Source organism: Schistocerca gregaria, chromosome 3 (genome assembly GCF_023897955.1).
Source record: "Schistocerca gregaria isolate iqSchGreg1 chromosome 3, iqSchGreg1.2, whole genome shotgun sequence".
Lineage (NCBI taxonomy): Eukaryota > Metazoa > Arthropoda > Insecta > Orthoptera > Acrididae > Schistocerca > Schistocerca gregaria.
Genome location: NC_064922.1, coordinates 614,949,701 through 614,970,466, shown reverse-complemented (window position 1 = coordinate 614,970,466; position 20,766 = coordinate 614,949,701). Strand labels below are relative to the sequence as shown.

At 41.3% G+C, this 20,766-nt stretch overlaps 1 protein-coding gene across 1 annotated transcript in view; it reads right to left on the bottom strand.

The window, feature by feature from the left end:
- Positions 1 to 20,766, bottom strand: part of LOC126355530 (uncharacterized) — a 68,133-nt gene that overhangs the window by 40,633 nt on the left and 6,734 nt on the right. Inside the window, exon 2 of the mRNA XM_050005874.1 lies at positions 13,189 to 13,315. Coding sequence (XP_049861831.1) covers positions 13,189 to 13,315 — 127 coding nt within the window. The remainder of the gene's footprint in view (positions 1 to 13,188; positions 13,316 to 20,766) is intronic.

Sequence of the window (20,766 nt, the reverse complement as noted above, 5' to 3'; positions counted from 1 at the left end):
GCTTCGTTGATATCGTCCTATTCGTAGAGGAGATGTGGAACGTGCATATATATATATTGCTGGCCAAGCCGTTCCACAATTCCACCGTAGAATATATATATATATATATATATATATATATATATATATATATATATATATATATATTCTACGGTGGAATTGTGGAATTGTGGAATGGCTTGCTGGCACGCTATCGTGAAAGTGTCCCAAAAAACTTCGAAATTGGAGCTATGATATGCAGCGAATTAGAGATTTATCTCATTCTGAAATTACTGAGGAATGAAAACCTTCCATTTTCACCTTGTGGCACAATACTTTTAATCATAGTTAATCCCTAGGGAAACTAAAATACTAATATCACTTTGGCACTAATTGAACAGTTTTCAAGTGTGGCTACTTAAAATAAAAGTAATGACTTTGTGAGATCTATATAATCTGTACTTGATGACTCAAACTGTTATCTCCTGGTGATTATTGATCGAAACGCGTATACATTCTACAGATAGACTGACAGCACGCTTACACACTACTGAATTTATCTGCCACTTGTCTCATAGATATATGAACGTGCAGCAACATGATTTTACCGTCTGATATTATTTGTTTATTACACTGCGTTCCGATGCATTTGAAAACATAAAGCATCTCTTGCTAGTACGATAACCAAACTATGATAAGCAGGTCTAAAATCTGTATGGATTTATCTTCTTATTATTTTATTGTACGGCTTACTCTTTTATCCAAAAGCGGCTAACCTTTTACTTTTTTCATGTCTTCATGTAGTGTGACGTGAAGCTGCACAATCAAGTAAAGCGAAGAGTGAATTATTATGACAATGCGCAATCAAATAAAGCGAAGTTGAAGAATTGATTCAAGAGACAATTAATTGTGGCGAAGAATGAAGTATTACGCTGTTACGTAAACAATTAAAGCGAAGAATGAAGTATTATACCAAGGCACAAACGATTAAATCGAAGAGTTACGTATTATTTGCGATAAAATGCCGGTATCAATAATGCAGATTCTTTCTGTCTCTTGCTATGCACTTAGTTGTATTCAATTATCCGAAACTTTGGTGTCTGTGACACAGGATCTGTGTTGTACCTCACATGTGCTAGCCACCAATAGCATTGCTCAAATAAAGAATGCTGCTGATGTGATTGACTCCATTGTGTACAGCTGAAGCTAATCATTTGAAATGTCACAGGTACGAGAACAGTGAAGTATTGCAATTTTGTCAGAAAATAATGTTGTTCCTCTTCATGACTTAAGCTGTGGAGTGCAACCACATGCAGTATTTAATTTTTTATTTAGATCAAGTAAATGGCAAATGTGAAATGTTGTGTAAAATAGGGACTGAAAATAAGTAAATAAAACATCTTTAAAAATGATGAGAAACCCAGAACAATTATTACTGTATTATGTTGTTAGAGATACAGATTACTTTAAAGTAGAATTGAGCGACAAAATGTGCGCTATAGGTGTAAATTAAATTTGAAGTTGTTATTGCTGTAACGATGCTTGTCTGGTACTGGCTCAGGATTTTTAATGCTTTTCATAATAACAACAAACAATAAAAAGTGATTTCTGGAGGTATGTTCCGTCTACGCAACTAACTGCAGACAGTTTGTTTATTGACACACGCATTTAGCTTCTTTTATTTGGGAAGCATCTTCAGTGGCCTGTAATACGCGTTTCTTCTTATACATACGATAAACGTATTATGTGGTAGATACAATACGCAGCTATGTTACATTTTGTCGTGTTTTTCTGTAAGTAATACCGAACGATAAGCTCACATTACGAAACTTGTGCTACAAAAGTTGATTCTAACCTAAAAAACAAGAGCAAAACATGACGTAATGTTAGATAACATCATATTGTATCTACCATAAAATACGTTTATCGTATGTATAAGAAGAAACGCGTATAACAGGACACTGAAAATGCTTCCCAAATGAAAGAAGCGAAACGCGTATGGCAATAAACAAACTGCCTACAATTAGTTGCATAGATGGAACATACCTCCACGAATTTAAAGCAGCTAAGGAAAGCCAGAAAACAGATAAAATGTCAATAAAAGAGTATGTTACGCTGTGACCTCCCCTTCTTTCTATGCTCCGTTTCTATCGCTGATCTTTCCTCTTCTTTCTTCCTTCTTCGTACCGCGGGTATATCTCAGGGTTTTCAATGCAGAAATGTAGTGAGAAGGGGACACATGTGTGTGGTGGTTCACGATATCGTAGTGCTGTGAGGTAGCATCACTCGTGCCTCTGGTTTGAGAAGACTGACGACAGAAGTACGAACAATTCTTAAAAGAAAAACAGGTACGTGCTCTCTTTTCTTTTAAAACTATAAATAGTAGCGTAGCTAGTACTATCTATCGTTCTACTAAACTGAACGAGCGCGACACCATTGATAAAGTTTCACTCTCGAAAGAAGTTTATTAATACCAATTAGCTGAAAAAAAACGCATCCAATCCAGAAGTCACTCACAGAGTAATTAGCTTCTGATGTGTGTGTAGCAGTCATTAATACTTAAGCAACACATCAACAAGCTAACTATACAATGATTAATATTTGTCGAATCCCGACAGTAAATCGCTTCTCGCTTGTTTTAAGCACCAAGACGATTACTATGCTTTTCATATAAGTCTTTGATAGTTATTATCAAGCTAATGTCCTTAAATTGCGGTTAATGTTACTGAATCACACACGCGACAATAACGCCCGAAATCCTGCCTCGTATCTTAAACTCCGCGCCGATATTTCAGAATTCGCGCGCGATTTGTTTGCACCAAAGGCGGGCCGTGGTTCCCTAGAATAATTTTTAAATCGATTGCGGGTTGTAAATTAACAATTCTATACCCATTCATGAAAGTTACAGCAGATCCGCCCACTCGACGACTACTTGATCGCGCACATGAGCAACACGGAAGTTTTTTTGTTCTTAAAAAGAGGAAACATATCATGCATAATGCAACAAGGTTATTTGCTATGTCAAAACATATTTATATCTATCTCGTTAAAACTCATTACGTATTAAATGTTGTGCATAATTCAATTCGTTACTCTGTAAATAATCAATAAATTTTAGAAATGAATGACATGTATAAAAGAAATCTCATGTTGATATGACGACATGGGTCACTACTGGTTTCGACTCCCCTATACTCACGTGACGAAAAGTAGATACTGCTATACAGGACATATTCATGTAATGTTACAACGCTTGGTTTTGTTTCTACAAACATGCTAAAGAGAATCATTTCTGCCTTCAATTTAACGAATGTAGTACATGTTTCTTCGAGCGTTGGCGTGTGATCCTTCTTTACAACGAATCGACAATGTAACGTAATAGCAGACTTCATCAAGCACAGTACATTGGATTCTGAAGAATCTTGTTTGAAGCTTCTGTAAATATGGATTAAGTTGCAATATATTCCGATGACCGTTTTCTTTAAACATTTGGACGTTTGAAGATTTATAGCTGTTACACTCTTTGGCAGCCCAGCCTCAGTGAAAGGGCAGGATTTGTACCATCATCGTAACGTCATGTTTGCCTACAACGATTGGTGCTACTGCCGCACTTGCAACAAGCAGTCACTTCCCATGTCAAACATGCGAGGCAGCGGCAACTGCTAACGGCCGCACTTACTGACTCACGCACATGTGTCACATGTACGGCGCGTTTCCCAGTCCTCATGCCGCACACGTCCCCTGCTTCCGGTAGCGTCATACATGTACTGTGCCAGTTGGCAACACACGTGACGCGTTGTTTTCTTCGCTTTGTTGTTTTTAGTCTCTGAATTGCCTCATTGAAAACGGTCATACCAGTGGAGAAGGCTTGTAGTCAAGTCTGCATACGTGGAAATGTAGGATGCCTTTTCTTCAGTGCCAGCAAATGACTTGATTATGGTTATGAAAACTATGTTATATGAGATTCAAACAATTCTTTCTTGATATTTTACAATGCTGTACTTGACTCTGGACATTTTTTCAGTTTAAGCGTCCATCTACATGATTATAAGAGAAATGAAAATTATTGCATTTTGAAGCTATGTTGTGTTACTACGGTATTTTTTTCGTGTACTAAACATGAGGAAATATTTTTTGCAGAAAATGTCCAGTTAATACAAATATTAAGTCTGGTATAGGGGAGAGTGTTGCACACTTTGGCACACTTTTTAGACTCAGGCCCAATAACAGAAGTCGAATATATTTTCTTATTCAATTCGAAACGATAACATGCAATTTATGTGTGCTGCAGTCTTTTATTGACATTACAAAAATTATTCCGGAAATGTAAGGTTTCTCCAAATTTAGAATGCTGCTTCAAACTACAGCATGGTCATGTACCTAGGAAACCACATTCTGTCCACATTTAAAAGTGTTACAGTTGTGATAATCTTGTCATTACTGCATTTAATGGTCCACGAGTGCTATACTACGCTATATATACCGCTATACTACGCACCAATAATCAGTACATGAAATCAAATTAAGAACAAATTTTATAAAGAACCAGTTACGAGTTAAAAGCATTTTGAAGTGGAAGCTACGGGCAACTAACATAAATTTCCATTTTAGAGGCAAGAGAAATCGCGGAGACATTAAAGGAACTCAGTTCATTTGCAAATATCACGTGTTCCATGATAAAAGGCCTTCTGTACCAAGGTATATGATAATGCAAAGTGCAAGATGGCCTAACCGTCCACACATTATGCAACTAGATTTATCAATATACAGAATTTTAGCCACCATAGAACTCTGTAACTGAAGAATTAACAATATCCTCAAATAGCAGTAATACACTATATGGCACCGCATAGAATTAGTAATTTTCACAAACGCTGCATAACCTCGTCTCACAACAACAAAAACAGTAGAAAATGCCGGAAACAGTTTATGATAGTCTTCAGGGGGAGTTGCCTCATTTGATGCTAAAAACTGTTACTGGACTGAAACACTGACCAGGAAACATAATATGTTCCTGGCTGCAATGGCCTCCAGGCACGATGCTCCACCCTACTAAGTAAATGAAAAGCAGTTGACTTAGGATACCATGCACGAAATATCTGTTCTGTCTTGAAAGGCCGGTGAGTGATACAAGAAAGCTTATTGCTGAACTGTAATGAGCGCGCTACTGAGCTGCGCTGATTTCGGTGAAAGAACAGTAAATCGACACAGTGTTCTCGGTACGTTTACATAACCTACAAGTTTCGTTTTCATCCAGCTCTCAAACGTTGGACATTCAGTTCGCAACAGCCAAGAAACTACAAATGAACATAACAAAAGGTGACTGATCATTTACTGTTTTCGAGATAGATCTGCGCGTTCATGAAGATTTCAACCAAGTACAGAACAGAAAAAACCTGTTACACATGTAGTTGCGAAAATAGCTTGTAAGGCTGCTATTCCTTATTATAAACTAGTTCGTGACCTGACTGATCAATTTTGTAACGTTGCGTGTCTTCGGTAGTGAAAATAGAAATTAAATGAGTAGCTCACACATAAATCGTTCAGCTTAATGAATGGCAGACACTGTATGAATAATTGGGCAGCAATAAATCTGAAAATTACTCTGAAGATCCTATCAAAATTACTGAGTGATTAGTGACCAATTTATAATCGACCGTCTGTGTAATGATGATCGAGGGCCCCTTCAGTAATTCCAGTAGTCAAATACACTCCTGGAAATTGAAATAAGAACACCGCGAATTCATTGTCCCAGGAAGGGGAAACTTTATTGACACATTCCTGGGGTCAGATACATCACATGATCACACTGACACAACCACAGGCACGTAGACACAGGCAACACAGCATGCACAATGTCGGCACTAGTACAGTGTATATCCACCTTTCGCAGCAATGCAGGCTGCTATTCTCCCATGGAGACGATCGTAGAGATGCTGGATGTAGTCCTGTGGAACGGCTTTTCCATGCCATTTCCACCTGGCGCCTCAGTTGGACCAGCGTTCGTGCTGGACGTGCAGACCGCGTGAGACGACGCTTCATCCAGTCCCAAACATGCTCAATGGGGGACAGATCCGGAGATCTTGCTGGCCAGGGTAGTTGACTTACATCTTCTAGAGCACGTTGGGTGGCACGGGATACATGCGGACGTGCATTGTCCTGTTGGAACAGCAAGTTCCCTTGCCGGTCTAGGAATGGTAGAACGATGGGTTCGATGACGGTTTGGATGTACCGTGCACTATTCAGTGTCCCCTCGACGATCACCAGAGGTGTACGGCCAGTGTAGGAGATCGCTCCCCACACCATGATGCCGGATGTTGGCCCTGTGTGCCTCGGTCGTATGCAGTCCTGATTGTGGCGCTCACCTGCACGGCGCCAAACACGCATACGACCATCATTGGCACCAAGGCAGAAGCGACTCTCATCGCTGAAGACGACACGTTTCCATTCGTCCCTCCATTCACACCTGTCGCGACACCACTGGAGGCGGGCTGCACGATGTTGGGGCGTGAGCGGAGACGGCCTAATGGTGTGCGGGACCGTAGCCCAGCTTCATGGAGACGGTTGCGAATGGTCCTCGCCGATACCCCAGGAGCAACAGTGTCCCTAATTTGCTGGGAAGTGGCGGTGCGGTCCCCTACGGCACTGCGTAGAATCCTACGGTCTTGGCGTGCATCCGTGCGTCGCTGCGGTCCGGTCCCAGGTCGACGGGCACGTGCACCTTCCGCCGACCACTGGCGACAACATCGATGTACTGTGGAGACCTCACGCCCCACGTGTTGAGCAATTCGGCGGTACGTCCACCCATCCTCCCGCATGCCCACTATACGCCCTCGCTCAAAGTCCGTCAGCTGCACATACGGTACACATCCACGCTGTCGCGGCATGCTACCAGTGTTAAAGACTGCGATGGAGCTCCGTATGCCACGGCAAACTGGCTGACAGTGACGGCGGCGGTGCACAAATGCTGTGCAGCTAGCGCCATTCGACGGCCAACACCGCGGTTACTGGTGTGTCCGCTGTGCCGTGCGTGTGATCAATGCTTGTACAGCCCTCTCGCAGTGTCCGGAGCAAGTATGGTGGGTCTGACACACCGGTGTCAATGTGTTCTTTTTTCCATTTCCAGGAGTGTATGAATAGAGAGTACCTGACTGCAATACGTCTCATAATCATTGGAATAATGTGCAGTTCGAAAGACCTGTTAAGTAATATTGGACGAATCGAGGTAACGTCATCTGTATTTTAGTTTGTTAAACATGAATATATACACTTTATAGAATCAGCTACAGCATTTCTTTATTCAGCGACCGTCGTTAACACCTATCTTCACTAGTGGAATTATGGCTAAAGAACGTGGTTGGTTGGTTGTTTTGGGGAAGGAGACCAGACAGCTAGGTCATCGGTCTCATCGAATTAGGGAAGGACGGGGATGGAAGTCGGCCATGCCCCTTGAAAGGAACCATCTCGGCATTTTCCTGGAGCGATTTGGGGAAATCACGGAAAATCTAAATCAGGATGGCCGGACGCTTGATTGAACCGTCGTCCTCTCCCGAATGCGAGTCCAGTGTCTAACCACTGTGCCACTTCGCTCGGTGAGGAACGTGGTATTTATTATTATAAACAGTGCGGAACTATCCGGGAACTGAAATACTTCATGGATTTTGTCAACTGCATCGACTATACAGGTAAAAGGTAACACCTTGCAGCACATTAACACGAAATGGCAGGAGACAAAGCACACGCCAAAATGTACGTAAATATCAAATAAATGACTTAGGAGAGTGAAAATGAGAAACGGTATATGCAATTAGATTTTACATTCGTTTCCAGCATCAAGTAATCTACTTGGCTTCCAAAAAACACGTGTACATGAAATGAAAGTACTTCCACTTGGGAAGACTAATATGTAAGCACGTAAGTGGGCTGTTTAGGTTTTTATGTTGGTAACGCCACGTAGCGCTCTGTATGAAAATCACTGGCTGTGCTGTGTGCAGTCTGTGGCTGGTTGGCATTGTGGGAATATTCGCCATTGTGGTGTTGGGCAGTTGGATGTGAACAGCGCGTAGCGTTGCGCAGTTCGAGGTGAGTCGCCAGCAGTGATGGGTGTGGGGAGAGATGGCGGAGTTTTGAGAGCAGATGATCTGGACGTGTGTCCATCAGAGACAGCAAAATTGTAAGACTGGATGTCATGAACTGATAAATATATATTATGACCTTTGAACACTATTAAGGTAAATACATTGTTTGTTCTCTATCAAAATCTTTCATTTGCTAACTGTGCCTATCAGTAGTTAGTGACTTCCGTAGTTAGAATCTTTTCTTTAGCTGGCAGTATTGGCGCTCGCTGTATTCCAATAATACGAGTAACGAAGATTTTTGTGAGGTAAGTGGTTCATGAAAGGTATAGGTTATTGTTAGTCAGGGCCATTCTTTTGTAGGGATTGTTGAAAGTCAGATTGCGTTACGCTAAAAAATATTGTGTGTCAGTTTAAGCACAGTCATTTATAATTTTTCTAAGGGTCGTTTCAAGCACAACTTCAAGAAAAACGCAATATGAGCTAAATTGATGGGGAGAGTGAATAATGTTTCACGTACACGTTTCTGTAACCATTTCCAAGCCTAATGAATTCACGAAGACATAGGAGTTTTGTGACGCCACGCACATGGGTATCAGTTCACTTTCGTAAATCAAACAGAGTTTAGCAAGCGAAGTTAGAAAAAGTTAACCGCAGTGTATGAACACCACACGGGATGATATACCAGTAAAATCTTCGCTGTCAGGAGCCGCTCGAATAATCGCTAACAAGTGTTTCAAACGCTATCCGCAAGCATGGACTCTTAACTGAGGGTTTGCTAATTAGCTGAAAGCGCATGGAAGCGTCAGAGGTGGCTACACTTCCGCCACAACTGCTGGGACAGACATTAAAAGACTCTATATTCTACACAGGAATGCTGGTTATAGAGCATCTTTCCAGAGTACCAACAAAGGTAAGTCGGCCGGATTGGCCGAGCGGTTCTAGGCGCTACAGTCTGGAACCGCGCGACCGCTATGGTCGCATGTTCGAATCCTGCCTCGGGCATGGATGTGTGTGATGTCCTTAGGTTAGTTAGGTTCAAGTAGTTCTAAGTTCTACGGGACTGATTACCTCAGAAGTTAAGTCCCATAGTGCTCACAGCCATTTGAACCATTTTTTGAACAAAGGTAAGTTTCAGATATACTGAAAGAAAGGTACTGAAGAACTGAAAGTAGTCGTTTAACAGGCAACTTCCATTGATGACAATGAATTGAAATCATTGACAGAAATTTTGATATTTATTTGTTAACAGTGTTAGAATTGTTTTAATCAATCAATGTACGAAAATGACATTGTGTTTTGTCTGTATCAGTATTGTGTGTGAGGTCCAAGAGGCATACAATAAAAGCCATGAGATGACGCCGAGGCGTGGACCACTCGCCGGGCGCCTCTCAGTTTCAAAACAATGGCTCTCGCAAATCCGACCGCTTTCTGCTTCCGCGCCTCGTCCGTCAGTGCATCGTATTCGTCTGCCGACAGTTATGTCCGCCACCAAAGACAGCGATGTCAACCAAGGACAGCTTTTTTCCCGCGTGGTGCTGGCGGACATAGAAACCCCTCCACAAACAGGCAGAAGAGGCGATGTGCAGTGGATACTCTCGCAGTTCCGATTTTGTCGTCAGACGATACAGTTTAGTGCCTGCAGCCATCTCAGTGCAGCACGGTACCCGCAGTTACACTACACGACGAGTTCTGTTCTGAGAACAACAGTTCTGGCTTGACAAAGAGGGGTAGAAAGCCGATGTGCTCTCCGCGACCAAACTAGGAGTCATTCCAGACGTGAAACGGGTCCTTCCGGATGCCATGAAGAGCACAGGGTGTAGCCAACTGCAGATGGTGGCTCATGTCGGTTACAATGACGTGTGTCACTTTGGATCAGAAGAGATGCTACCTGGTTTCGAGCGGCTATCAGAAGTAGTAAAAACTGCCTGCGAGATGAAAGCAGAGCACACCATTTGCAGTATAGTCTGCAGGACCGATTGCAGACCTCTGGTACAGAGCAGAGTGGAGGGTTTGAATCAAAGGCTCAGGCGGTTCTGCGACCGTGTAGGCTGCAAATGCCTAATGGTGGAGTCATTATTCAGGCTTTCCCGGCGAGGTGTCGCCATGTTGAAGAATCGGTTATTCGCGTTTTTCTTGCACGATATTTCGACTGCGTGACTTGCAGTCTTCTTCAGGCGCTGCCTGATATTGATTCCATTGTGGAAGGAGTCCGGTATTTATGCCATGTTCTGCTAGGCGCTCCGTCTGTGATCTGCGCCGCGTCAGGCGCTCTGTCCGTGGTATGCGCCGACCAATAGTGACTGTAGTGTTTTCTTCTACCCGCGGTTGTTCCGAAAACTGTGCGAATACTTCGTGGTTATTATCCGTGGTCAATCATACTGTAAGAAGTTCTGAATGAATTTCAAGTCGTACTAGACTTTTAGACTTTTATCTTCCGACGGTAGTCATTTAAGCCTGGCCGCGGTGGTCTCGCGGTTCTAGGCGCGCTGTCCGGGACCGTGCGACTGCTACGGTCGCAGGTTCGAATCCTGCCTCGGGCATGGATGTGTGTGATGTCCTTAGGTTAGTTAGGTTTAAGTAGTTCTAAGTTCTAGGGGACTGATGACCACAGCAGGTGAGTCCCATAGTGCTCAGAGCCATTTGAACCATTTAAGCCCTCCTGTGATGTAGGATGTTCCGTTATCGTGGAGTGCCGTGTCAGGCGCTCCGCCCGAGGTTATGCCGGCCAGGAGCGGTTGCAATGTTATTTTCAGGCAGCTGGCGTTCAAATTCCCGCTCGAGACGCGGTAAAACATTCTCAGGTATTAGGTCTGTTGTCTGAGGTAACATTTCAGGTGCGTCCATGGTTACATATGTTGGGGTGTTTCTTCTAACTTCATCTTCATATGTGTGTCCCTTGGTGTCTTGAAATTCCCTTCATTGCGTCTTCAGAAGATCGAGTATCGGGTTCATGAGATTCTCTGTGATCTTTGATCACGCTATACCAGTTGTGTTTGAATCTTGGCATCATTATAGTTCACACAATGACTGAGTTCTAAACAACGCTCAGCAATCACTGACTTGGTGCCTGTCTCACTTTGGTGTGGCTTTGGTGTTCATTGCATTTAAAGTCAACGGCCTGGTCATCTAGCCGATGTATGCCATACCTCATTTACGAGGTATGTGGTAAACATCCGGTTTCTGTAGACCCAGTTCATCTTTCACACTTCCTACCAGAACCTCAATTTTAGTGGGTGGATGGACCACGCTCCTAATGTTATATTTCAGGAGAATTCTGCTGATTTTGGCAGATATCGGTCCGACATGTGGCAAAATTCAACCTTCATCGTTTCTTCTTCTTGTACCTCTTCAGGAACCTCTGGGGAGTGGTGGGAGGCTGGGGGCGGTGGGGGGGGGGGGGAGGTGCAACACCTTTTGAACATCTCGAGAAGAGTATCCACGTTTATAGAACGTATGTTGTAAGTGTTCTGCCTCCGTTGCCAAATTATCAGGATCTGCAAAAGTTAGTACCTGGTGAACCAAAGTTCTGAGTACATTAATTTTCTGTGCCGGATGGTGGCAATACCTGACTTGAAGGTACAAGTCTGTGTGAATGGGTTTGCAGTACACACTTGACTGGAGGTACTGAAGCGTCCCGTTTGGAAAATTATTAAGGACTGTTCTGATAAAACTCTTACGTTATTTGATTTTCAAACAGCTGAGCAATACTGAACGTATTAAACATTTCTCACTTTACTTATTCTCGTAAACACTAAACTGACGCCGGCCGAAGTGGCCGAGCGGTTCTATGCGCTACAGTCTGGAACCGCGAGACCGCTACGGTCCCAGGGTAGAATCCTGCCTTGGGCATGGATGTGTGTGATGTCCTTAGGTTAGTTAGGTTTAAGTAGTTCTAAGTTCTAGGGGACTGATGACCTCAGAAGTTAAGTCCCATAGTGCTCAGAGCCATTTTTGAACTAAACTGACAACCAATATTTTTAGTGCAACGCAGTCTGACTTTCAGTAATCCCTACAAAAGAATGGCCCTGGCTAACAGTAACCTATACCTTTCATGAATCACTTCGTCACAAAAATCTTCGTTACTCAAACTACTGCAATACAGCATGCGCCAATGCTGCCAGCTGAATACAAGATTCTAACTACTGAACTCACTAACTACTGATAGGTATAGTTAGCAAATGAAAGATTTTGATAGAGAACAAACAATGTATTTACCTTAATAATGTCCAAAATTCGTCATATATATGTCAGTTCATAATATCCAATATTACAAATTTACTCTTTCTGATGGACACACGTCCAGATCGTCCGCTCTCAAAATTCTGCCATCTCTCCTCCCCACATCCACCACTGCTGGCGGCTCACCTACAACTGCACAACGCTATGCGCTGTTCACATCCAACTGCCCAACACTACAATAGCGACAGCGAACATTCCAACAATGCCTACCAGCCACAGACTACACACAGCACGGCCAGTGATTTTCATACAGAGCGCTACGTGTCGTTACCAACATAAAAACTTAAACAGCCTACTTACAGTACCAACTGCCTGCCTCTTGACTAGTACAGCTAGGAGGGGGAGTGGTCCATTCTGCTGCAGTTCCAAGGTAAATTTAATGTTAGGGTGGCGTGAATTTAGGTAATCCAAGAAAACATCGAGTTTTTCCCTTCCCGTCGGGACGTATAAAAAACATGTCATCCACGTACCTAAAAAGCGTTCAGATTGATGTTGATGAAAGCAGCTTTGCGGTTTTTTGGTGAAATTTAGGGCCTTGGCATCTGCCTGACACCGGGAATTGGCCGAGTTGCAGTCCAGTAGAAAGATCGCTTAATGAATGCTGTAGCTGTGGATCTGTAGTCTGAAAGGTGATGAGTTCCTTCTAGTCTGTGATACTTGCCAAACCACAGTTGGGTGAAAATATTTTCCACGACTGCGAGTCACATTTGTGTCTGGTCAGGGATAAAAGGCGGGGCTCGTAGCTGCAAACGACGAACGGACGTTCATTGCTCTGACTGCGGGTGTGTCGCGAAAGAGGTCACCGGAAAAGTCAGCATTTTAAAATCTGGTTTAACATTACTTGCTGGCGATCGTTGAACCGATGTGGCTGCTTCAGCGTTCGGTTGTGTACACTGCATTGTGTTCACTTTCTGCTTTGCACGAAGGTAGAGTTCCAAAGCTCGTGTTTCATTGCGGATTTCCTTGAATTTCTTCATTGATGGCACGCAGCTGCTTCCATTATCGGGCGCCGTATTTAACTGTCCACAAAATAAACGGTTCACACTTACGCTTGTTTCTTATTTTTCGCGGTCACAAATTTTTTGTGTAAGGCTTACACACCACATAAAATAACACACACAGTACTGAAGCGTACAGAATTACGATTTATTTCCAACAACACAAATTGAGTTTTGAAATGTTTCATTCTTGCTTTCAGAAACTTTTTAGCCACTAAAGCTTCTTGTACCATGTAATGTGCGCCGTACAGTGTGCTCCAAAACACTTACCGGCTCCAGTATGTTTCTCCGTCATCAGATCTGCCACAGATTGCCACCTGTGACGCTTTTTAGAGCAGAAAAGCCTCAGTACGACCTTTACATTCTCTGATGAGGCATCGACGTCCGACACCTTCCACATACTTGGAGTTTCGCTGCCCACAAACCACTTATCACAGATGCTGAAGACAGTGGTACACGAATGGTTGACCAACTCCGTCGATCCTGAGATGCTAGTATGAGAGTAATAGCGACTTTGAATAAAGATCGGCCTTCAACCGTTGGATTGCGCACATTCAGGGGCACAACAGGTAGAAACACGTGTCATCATGCCCTACCCGTCCTTCTTCTCTGGCTCTTACTTGGAGAGTGTGTCATGTTTGTGGATGTTTTAGGTAATAACAGTAATAATAATAAATTCTGCAAACCTAGATCCCAAGGCTCCAATGTTGCCTGTCAGAAGCTAGCATGAAAGAGGAGTGATGGAGGACTAACACCACATAAATAAAATCTTGGTTAAGCTGGCCCAGTTGATAGTACCAAGTAAGGGCCACTTGGCTAATTTTATAATGAAGGACCCAATAACACCAAAAGCAGGGATGATGGGCTTCGGAATGGCGTAGCTGGCGAAAGAGGCAGCTTATTGCCCAAGATTAAAATGGACAGTAGACATGGCTGTTCCACATGTTAGTGGCGGTACCCTGGCAGAACTCATTGAACATTTCGTGGTGGCTGAATCAGTGAAATTCTAGGCTACCTACCTGGTATTATTTTCGTACTTTGGGAATGACTGGATTTACTGCTCTCAACATTTTACAATCGGAAAAAGGAAAGTTTACATAATGGCTGCACCATCCCCAGGTTCTGATTTTGATGAGAAATGCATGGGGACCTAGGATTCTAGTGGAGCCAGTATTTGCGATGAAGAAGAAACGGAATATAAAAGTACTGAAATATCTTCTAGGTTCAAGTTCAAGATGGAGTACTAATTTGGAACATTAAATGCGATCAGTCTTCTGAAAATTAGAAAACAAAGAATTGGAACTGTTTCTACAGAATGTAATTCATGCACAATATTTAATAATTGATAAAGAGAAACTAACGATAAGAAAGAGGGAAAACATTCCAACGTTTGAAACACCAGTTTCTATAAACAAAGTATCAATATACATTATAAAAGATTTTGAGTTAACTCAGAAAGAATGTCCATGTTAAAAATAAAGTGCAAAATTAAAAATCATATCTTTGTAAATTGCCATGCACCTTGTAATATTTCTGAGTTCACTGCCATCATATTCAGCTACAAGAACTTCTTCTTAGAGTAGTTGAGAATGTAGCAGTGGGAAGATGACGTAATGTGGTGAGAGGTACAGGTATGGGTGTCCTAAATTGTGGTCTTTCTCCACGAACGGCTGTTGTGTTCGGAAGTAGCGCTCCAATATGATAAACTTCTGTTATTAAACAGTGAATTTACTTTCACTTAATATAAAAACATCTCTCAATTACAGGCTGTCATTCCATTACTTCAAAAGTGTTAATTACCAGCAACATAATAAACAATTGCTAAGTGAAAAGGCAGAGAATGCACTTTGGAGATCTTCAGATCCCATCTAACTTGGATGGCAGGTGAAATGGTTTGGCTGTAAGATCGGAGCTGGTTTGGCTGTCTCGGAGGACAGTATCTGTTAAGAACTTAATTAGCAATCTCTGGTTATTTGTACATGTAACTGAGGACAGTTTGATACTTATTACCCAAATACTAAGTTCAACATTTTGTTTATGTAAATTATTTGTGACTCACAACTTTACTGTTTAATTGCAGTTTAAAAAAATTATAAGTTTCTGGAATTTAGAGGTAAAATATATCAAAATTGAAACAATAATTTTGTGAAGGAAATCAAATGGAATCAAGATAACCATTCTGGCTTTTGCACACGATTTTACAATACTTTCAGAAAATGTGACAGAAGCAGTGACTCAAACAAACCATCTAGAAAAAATAGCAGATATAAATGTTCTGAAAATTTCAGTTGAAAAAATATCATCACAACTTTAAAAATGTTCCAAAATATATAGAAAAACAATCAGTTAAAATGCTATAAGTTAGGAAATATAAATATCTTGGAGGACCACACAGGTGTAGAAAAATTCGCAATGATGTAATAGTTAATAAATTGGAAGAGGTTATATTCTGACAAAAGAATGTGCAACAGAAATGCACATCTAGAAAAACAAGATTTAAACATTATACCCCAGTGATGAGATCAGAATGTTTATAAGCATATGAAAGCTTAATGATGAGCTATAGCCATATAGAACTGAGGTATTTGGAGAGATTATTAGAATCTTAATGTGTGCAATAAAAACTACAGATAGTTGAAAACCGAAATCTCAAAAAAAACAATAAAGAACAGGGAACATGTCAGAAGTAATGACAAAGTGAGTCAAGATTCTTCTTCTATGGACAAAGTGCACTGAAATAAAATCACAATTGTGACTGAAGATGGGTGCTATTTATTGGGTGGAACTATTACAATCACAAAAGAAACACTGAGTATGATGGATAAAATTAAATTCTTTGGACAACTCTAGTGAATGAAAGAGAAGAAGCTAACAAGACAAACCCTCCCGTATTTCTGGAAAAAGAAATCGACAGTTTTATGGATTACGGAAATAAGAAAAGAAACGACAAAGTATAAGAAATGACGTGAAGAAACGATTTTAATCCTAAAATAATAAAATTTCTTTCACTCCTAATTTGAATAGATGGAACACATCTCCAAGAACGCATTGATAATAATGTAGAAGTTTTCCATATTAAATCACTCATGAAATCACAAACTTTTTAAACTCTCAAACAAATGACACAAACTTTTCTGCTCCTTACATTTTGTCCAGGACTGCGCTGGACTTCCTCAGAGGCGCTGCTCCGCTGTCTTGCCGACTGATTGGTCGGTTTTTTTTCTTTATTAATTTTCAATTCCCCCGAAAGGGGGGGGGGGCGGGCTGGAAGCAGCTTAGTACACTGCTCTACAGCCTACAGACTCTTTGGTAAGAAAATGAAGAAGAAAGAAACACGCGGTTCTAGGCGCGCAGTCCGGAACCGTGCGACTGCTACGGTTACAGGTTCGAATCCTGCCTCGGGCATGGATGTGTGTGATGTCCTTAGGTTAGTTAGGTTTAAGTAGTTCTAAGTTCTAGTGGACTAATGACCACAGCAGTTGAGTCCCATAGTGCTTAGAGCCATTTGAACCAAGAAAGAAACAAGGAAAAACCGGCGATAAAATGATGACTTAAAGTGTAAAACGGCGAAAAATGCGGAGAATTAAAACAGAAATCAAAAGGGGTCGGCAATGTCGATAAAATACACTGGAATCGGACAAGTAACATAGTAGACACACAATTAAAAAAAAAAAAAACATGGCGACAGTCTGGTTTCTGTTCGCAAGAGATAAAAAAAAAATTACACCCAGCGACAGTATGATGGCTGTTCGCTACACGTCCCTAAAGACACACCACGGAACACTCACTGGAAAACACACACTGTAAAACACTGCACGAAAAACGGTGGCACAAATACGACACTCCCGAGCCAAAGGCAGATGGGGGGCGGGACCTGGAGGAGGGGGAAAAAAAAAACAAGGAGGGAGGAGAGGAGAAAACGAAAGGGAGGGAACCAAGGAGGGAGAGGACTCATAAGGGGGGAGAGGGGGCTGTTCAGGTGTCTGAGAGCGACTTATATATTGTGGGAAAGGGGGGCGTGGTTCAGGTGACACATGATGAGCAGTGATAATCCATAGCAAAGATAAGGTTGACTATCGATTACCACCTTGTCAAAGATAAAAACTGTTAGCGATTTTGTATAGCCACTATCCATATATCGCTAAGTTTCATAGCCTCCTCTTTCCTAATAAAATTATCGTGATGTTTATAAATTTCAATAGCTTCTCTATATAGCCGTGGATACTAATTTAACGTTGTAGATAAAACTTCAGTATCTGAAAACTTCACTTGGTAGTTTCCTGGTTGAAGAGCATGTTCCGCTACAGCTGATTTTTCTATTTTTCCAAGTCGACAAAGACTTTTATGCTGTTTCAGTCGCGTATTTACGCTTCTTTCTGTAGTACCAATATAAACTTTACCACAGGTACACGTAATTTTATACACACCACATATCGACAGGGGAGGGCGTATATCCTTCCCAGATCGCTTAGCGCACAACACTTGTGGTATAAAAGTTGCCATTTTATCTTTGCTGAACACCTGTTATAGCATAGCCCTGAATTATCTAACACAGTGCAAGATAGGGAAATTATTCGAATGAGGAATCACAACAGGAGTCTCTTAACATTACAAAACAATTTTCATTTGCAAAGAGCCCTAGTAATGAACAAGAAAGAATTAAATGACTATATTAATATAAGTATTAACTCATTGATCACATTAGCCATGAAAACAATAACAAAACATTTTGTTGAATGTAACCAGATTAAATAATAACCAACTCTATCTCCCTACCACTGACACTTCAATTAATAAATTGTGTTTTTTTTCACTCATTGTCCAGCTTTTGAACAGAGCATCTTTTACCATAGAGAATAACAAATGCATCTACACAACCGAATACAATAATACATACAGACACCAAAGGTCCAAAAGACGACCGAAAACACGCAGTGACAATTGGCAAAGCTATGGACAGTAAACACATACTCCGAAACAATATGCATTTTAAAAAAATACACACTATGAAAGTCAAGTGTTTAGATGGAATGCGCCTATAAACACCGAAAATCTGACACCTTGGTGAATGAAGGACAATGAGGTAAAATTCCAAGATTTCTAAAGAATTGCATGTAGAATCAAATAGAAATATATCGTTATGAAACTTGCACTGCAAGAACATATCTTTTACCTAACGATAAGAGAATAATGGACAAAACTGTAATATATTTGGAAACATGTTTAATATATACATAAAACGAACGTCTTTCCTCAAAAACCACAAAAAAGGTTCGGTAATTGAAGTTTGACTGCTGTACCACTAACAGAAGACAACATTAACCAGATCTAAAATCGAAATTAATGGAAGTGGTATAATAACTTATATTAATTGGAAGACAATATCGCCAAACTCATAATAAAGACAGCATAAACTAGACAACAAAGCTTATTCTACTTTTCTACTGTTTAGGTTTACTGGAAAATTAATGTACTATTATTATTATTATTATTGTTATAATTGGTGATGTATACAGAGATTACGAAGTCGCTTGATAAGAATCATTATCACAGAAGAGAGGTGGTGGTTCATGGTGTGGGTTCCTGGTATCATGTCCTAGTTCATGAATCACGGGCCATGAACCATGGCCAAGTAAGTGGTCCTGACAGTCGGGATACCAGTTACTTTGGAATAAGGCTGGGCATCTCAGACATATTCCGAGTCGTAGCCACCTTTGTGCTCAGAGGGCAAAGACTACCAAATCCACCGGTTAGTCCCTGAAGTGTTAGGGGTAAAACTCAATGGGACCCGGGGCAAGAAAGGCTAGCAACCTGCTTCCCTGGTACTATAAAGCAGTAATCACACCAATCTTTAAACATGGAAACAGAAAAGATTGTAAGAACTACAGAGATATCTCTTTGATCAGCGTTGTGGGTAAACTCCTCTCAGGTATTGTTGAAAGGAAAGTGCGAGTATTAGTTGAGGACAAATTGGATGAAAATCAGTGTGGGTTTAGGCCTCTTAGAGGTTGTCAGGACCTGATCATTAGCTTACGGCAAATAATGGAGAAGTGTTACGAGTGGAATAGGGAATTGTATCTATGTTTTATAGATCTAGAAAAGACATATGACTGGGTTCCTAGAAGGAAGTTATTATCTGTTTTACGAGATTATGGAATAGGAGGCAAACTTCTGCAAGCAATTAAAGGTCTTTACATAGATAGTCAGGCAGCAGTTAGAGTTGACAGTAAATTGAGTCCATGGTTCAGAGTAGTTTCAGGGGTAAGAAAAGGCTGCAACCTGTCTCCACTGTTGTTCACATTATTTATGGATCATATGTTGAAAACAATAGACTGGCTGGGTGAGATTAAGATAGGTGAACACAAAATAAGCAGTCTTGCATATGCGGATTCTATTGAAAGTTTGCAAAGTAATATTTCAGAGCTAGATCAGAAATGTAAGGACTATGGTATGAAGATTAGCATCTCCAAAACAAAAGTAATGTCAGTGGGAAAGAGATATAAAAGGATTGAGTGCCAAATAGGAGGAACAAAGTTAGAACAGTTGGACAGTTTGAAGTGCTTAGGATGCATATTCTCACAGGATGGCAACATTGTGAAAGAACTGGAAGCGAGGTGTAGCAAAGCTAATGCAGTGAGCTCTCAGCTACGATCTACTCTCTTCTGCAAGAAGGAAGTCAGTACCAAGACTAAGTTATCTGTGCACCGTACAATCTTTCGACCAACTTTGTTGTATGGGAGCGAAAGCTGGGTGGATTCAGGTTACCTTATCCATAAGGTTGAGGTTACGGATATGAAAGTAGCTACGATGATTGCAGGTAATAGTTGATGGGAACAATGGCAGGAGGGTGTGCACAATGAGGAAATCAAAGAAAAACTGGGAATAAACTCTATAGATGTAGCAGTCAGGGCAAACAGGGTTAGATGGTGGGGTCATGTTACACGTATGGGAGAAGCAAGGTTACCCAAGAGACTCATGGGTTCAGCAGCAGAGGGTAGGAGGAGTCGTGGTAGGCCAAGGAGAAGGTACCTGGATTCGCTTAAGAATGATTTTGAAGTAATAGGATTTACATCAGAAGAGGCACCAATGTTAGTACTGAATAGGGGATCATGGAGGAATTTTATAATGGGGGACCATGCTCTAGACTGAACGCTGAAAGGCATAATCAGTCTTCAATGATGATGATGATGATGAGAAGAGAGGTGGAGCACAGGTGAAGTATGATAATGTCATACATTTGACACTGGCCTGCTCCTGAATGTAGGCAACATGACAGTCAAAGATCCACCAAGAGGGTATTTTGAACATTCCAGTTAAGAAAATGTGTGCTTCCCATGACCAATGTGATTAAGAACAGGAGCAAATAATCTGCTGTTTCATGGAAATAAAGCATTTCTGGACCCATGTTCATATACAGCATCTTGTCTTCTATTTGTGAGGAATATTCCTGAAAGTCTGTGCATATCTTTTTG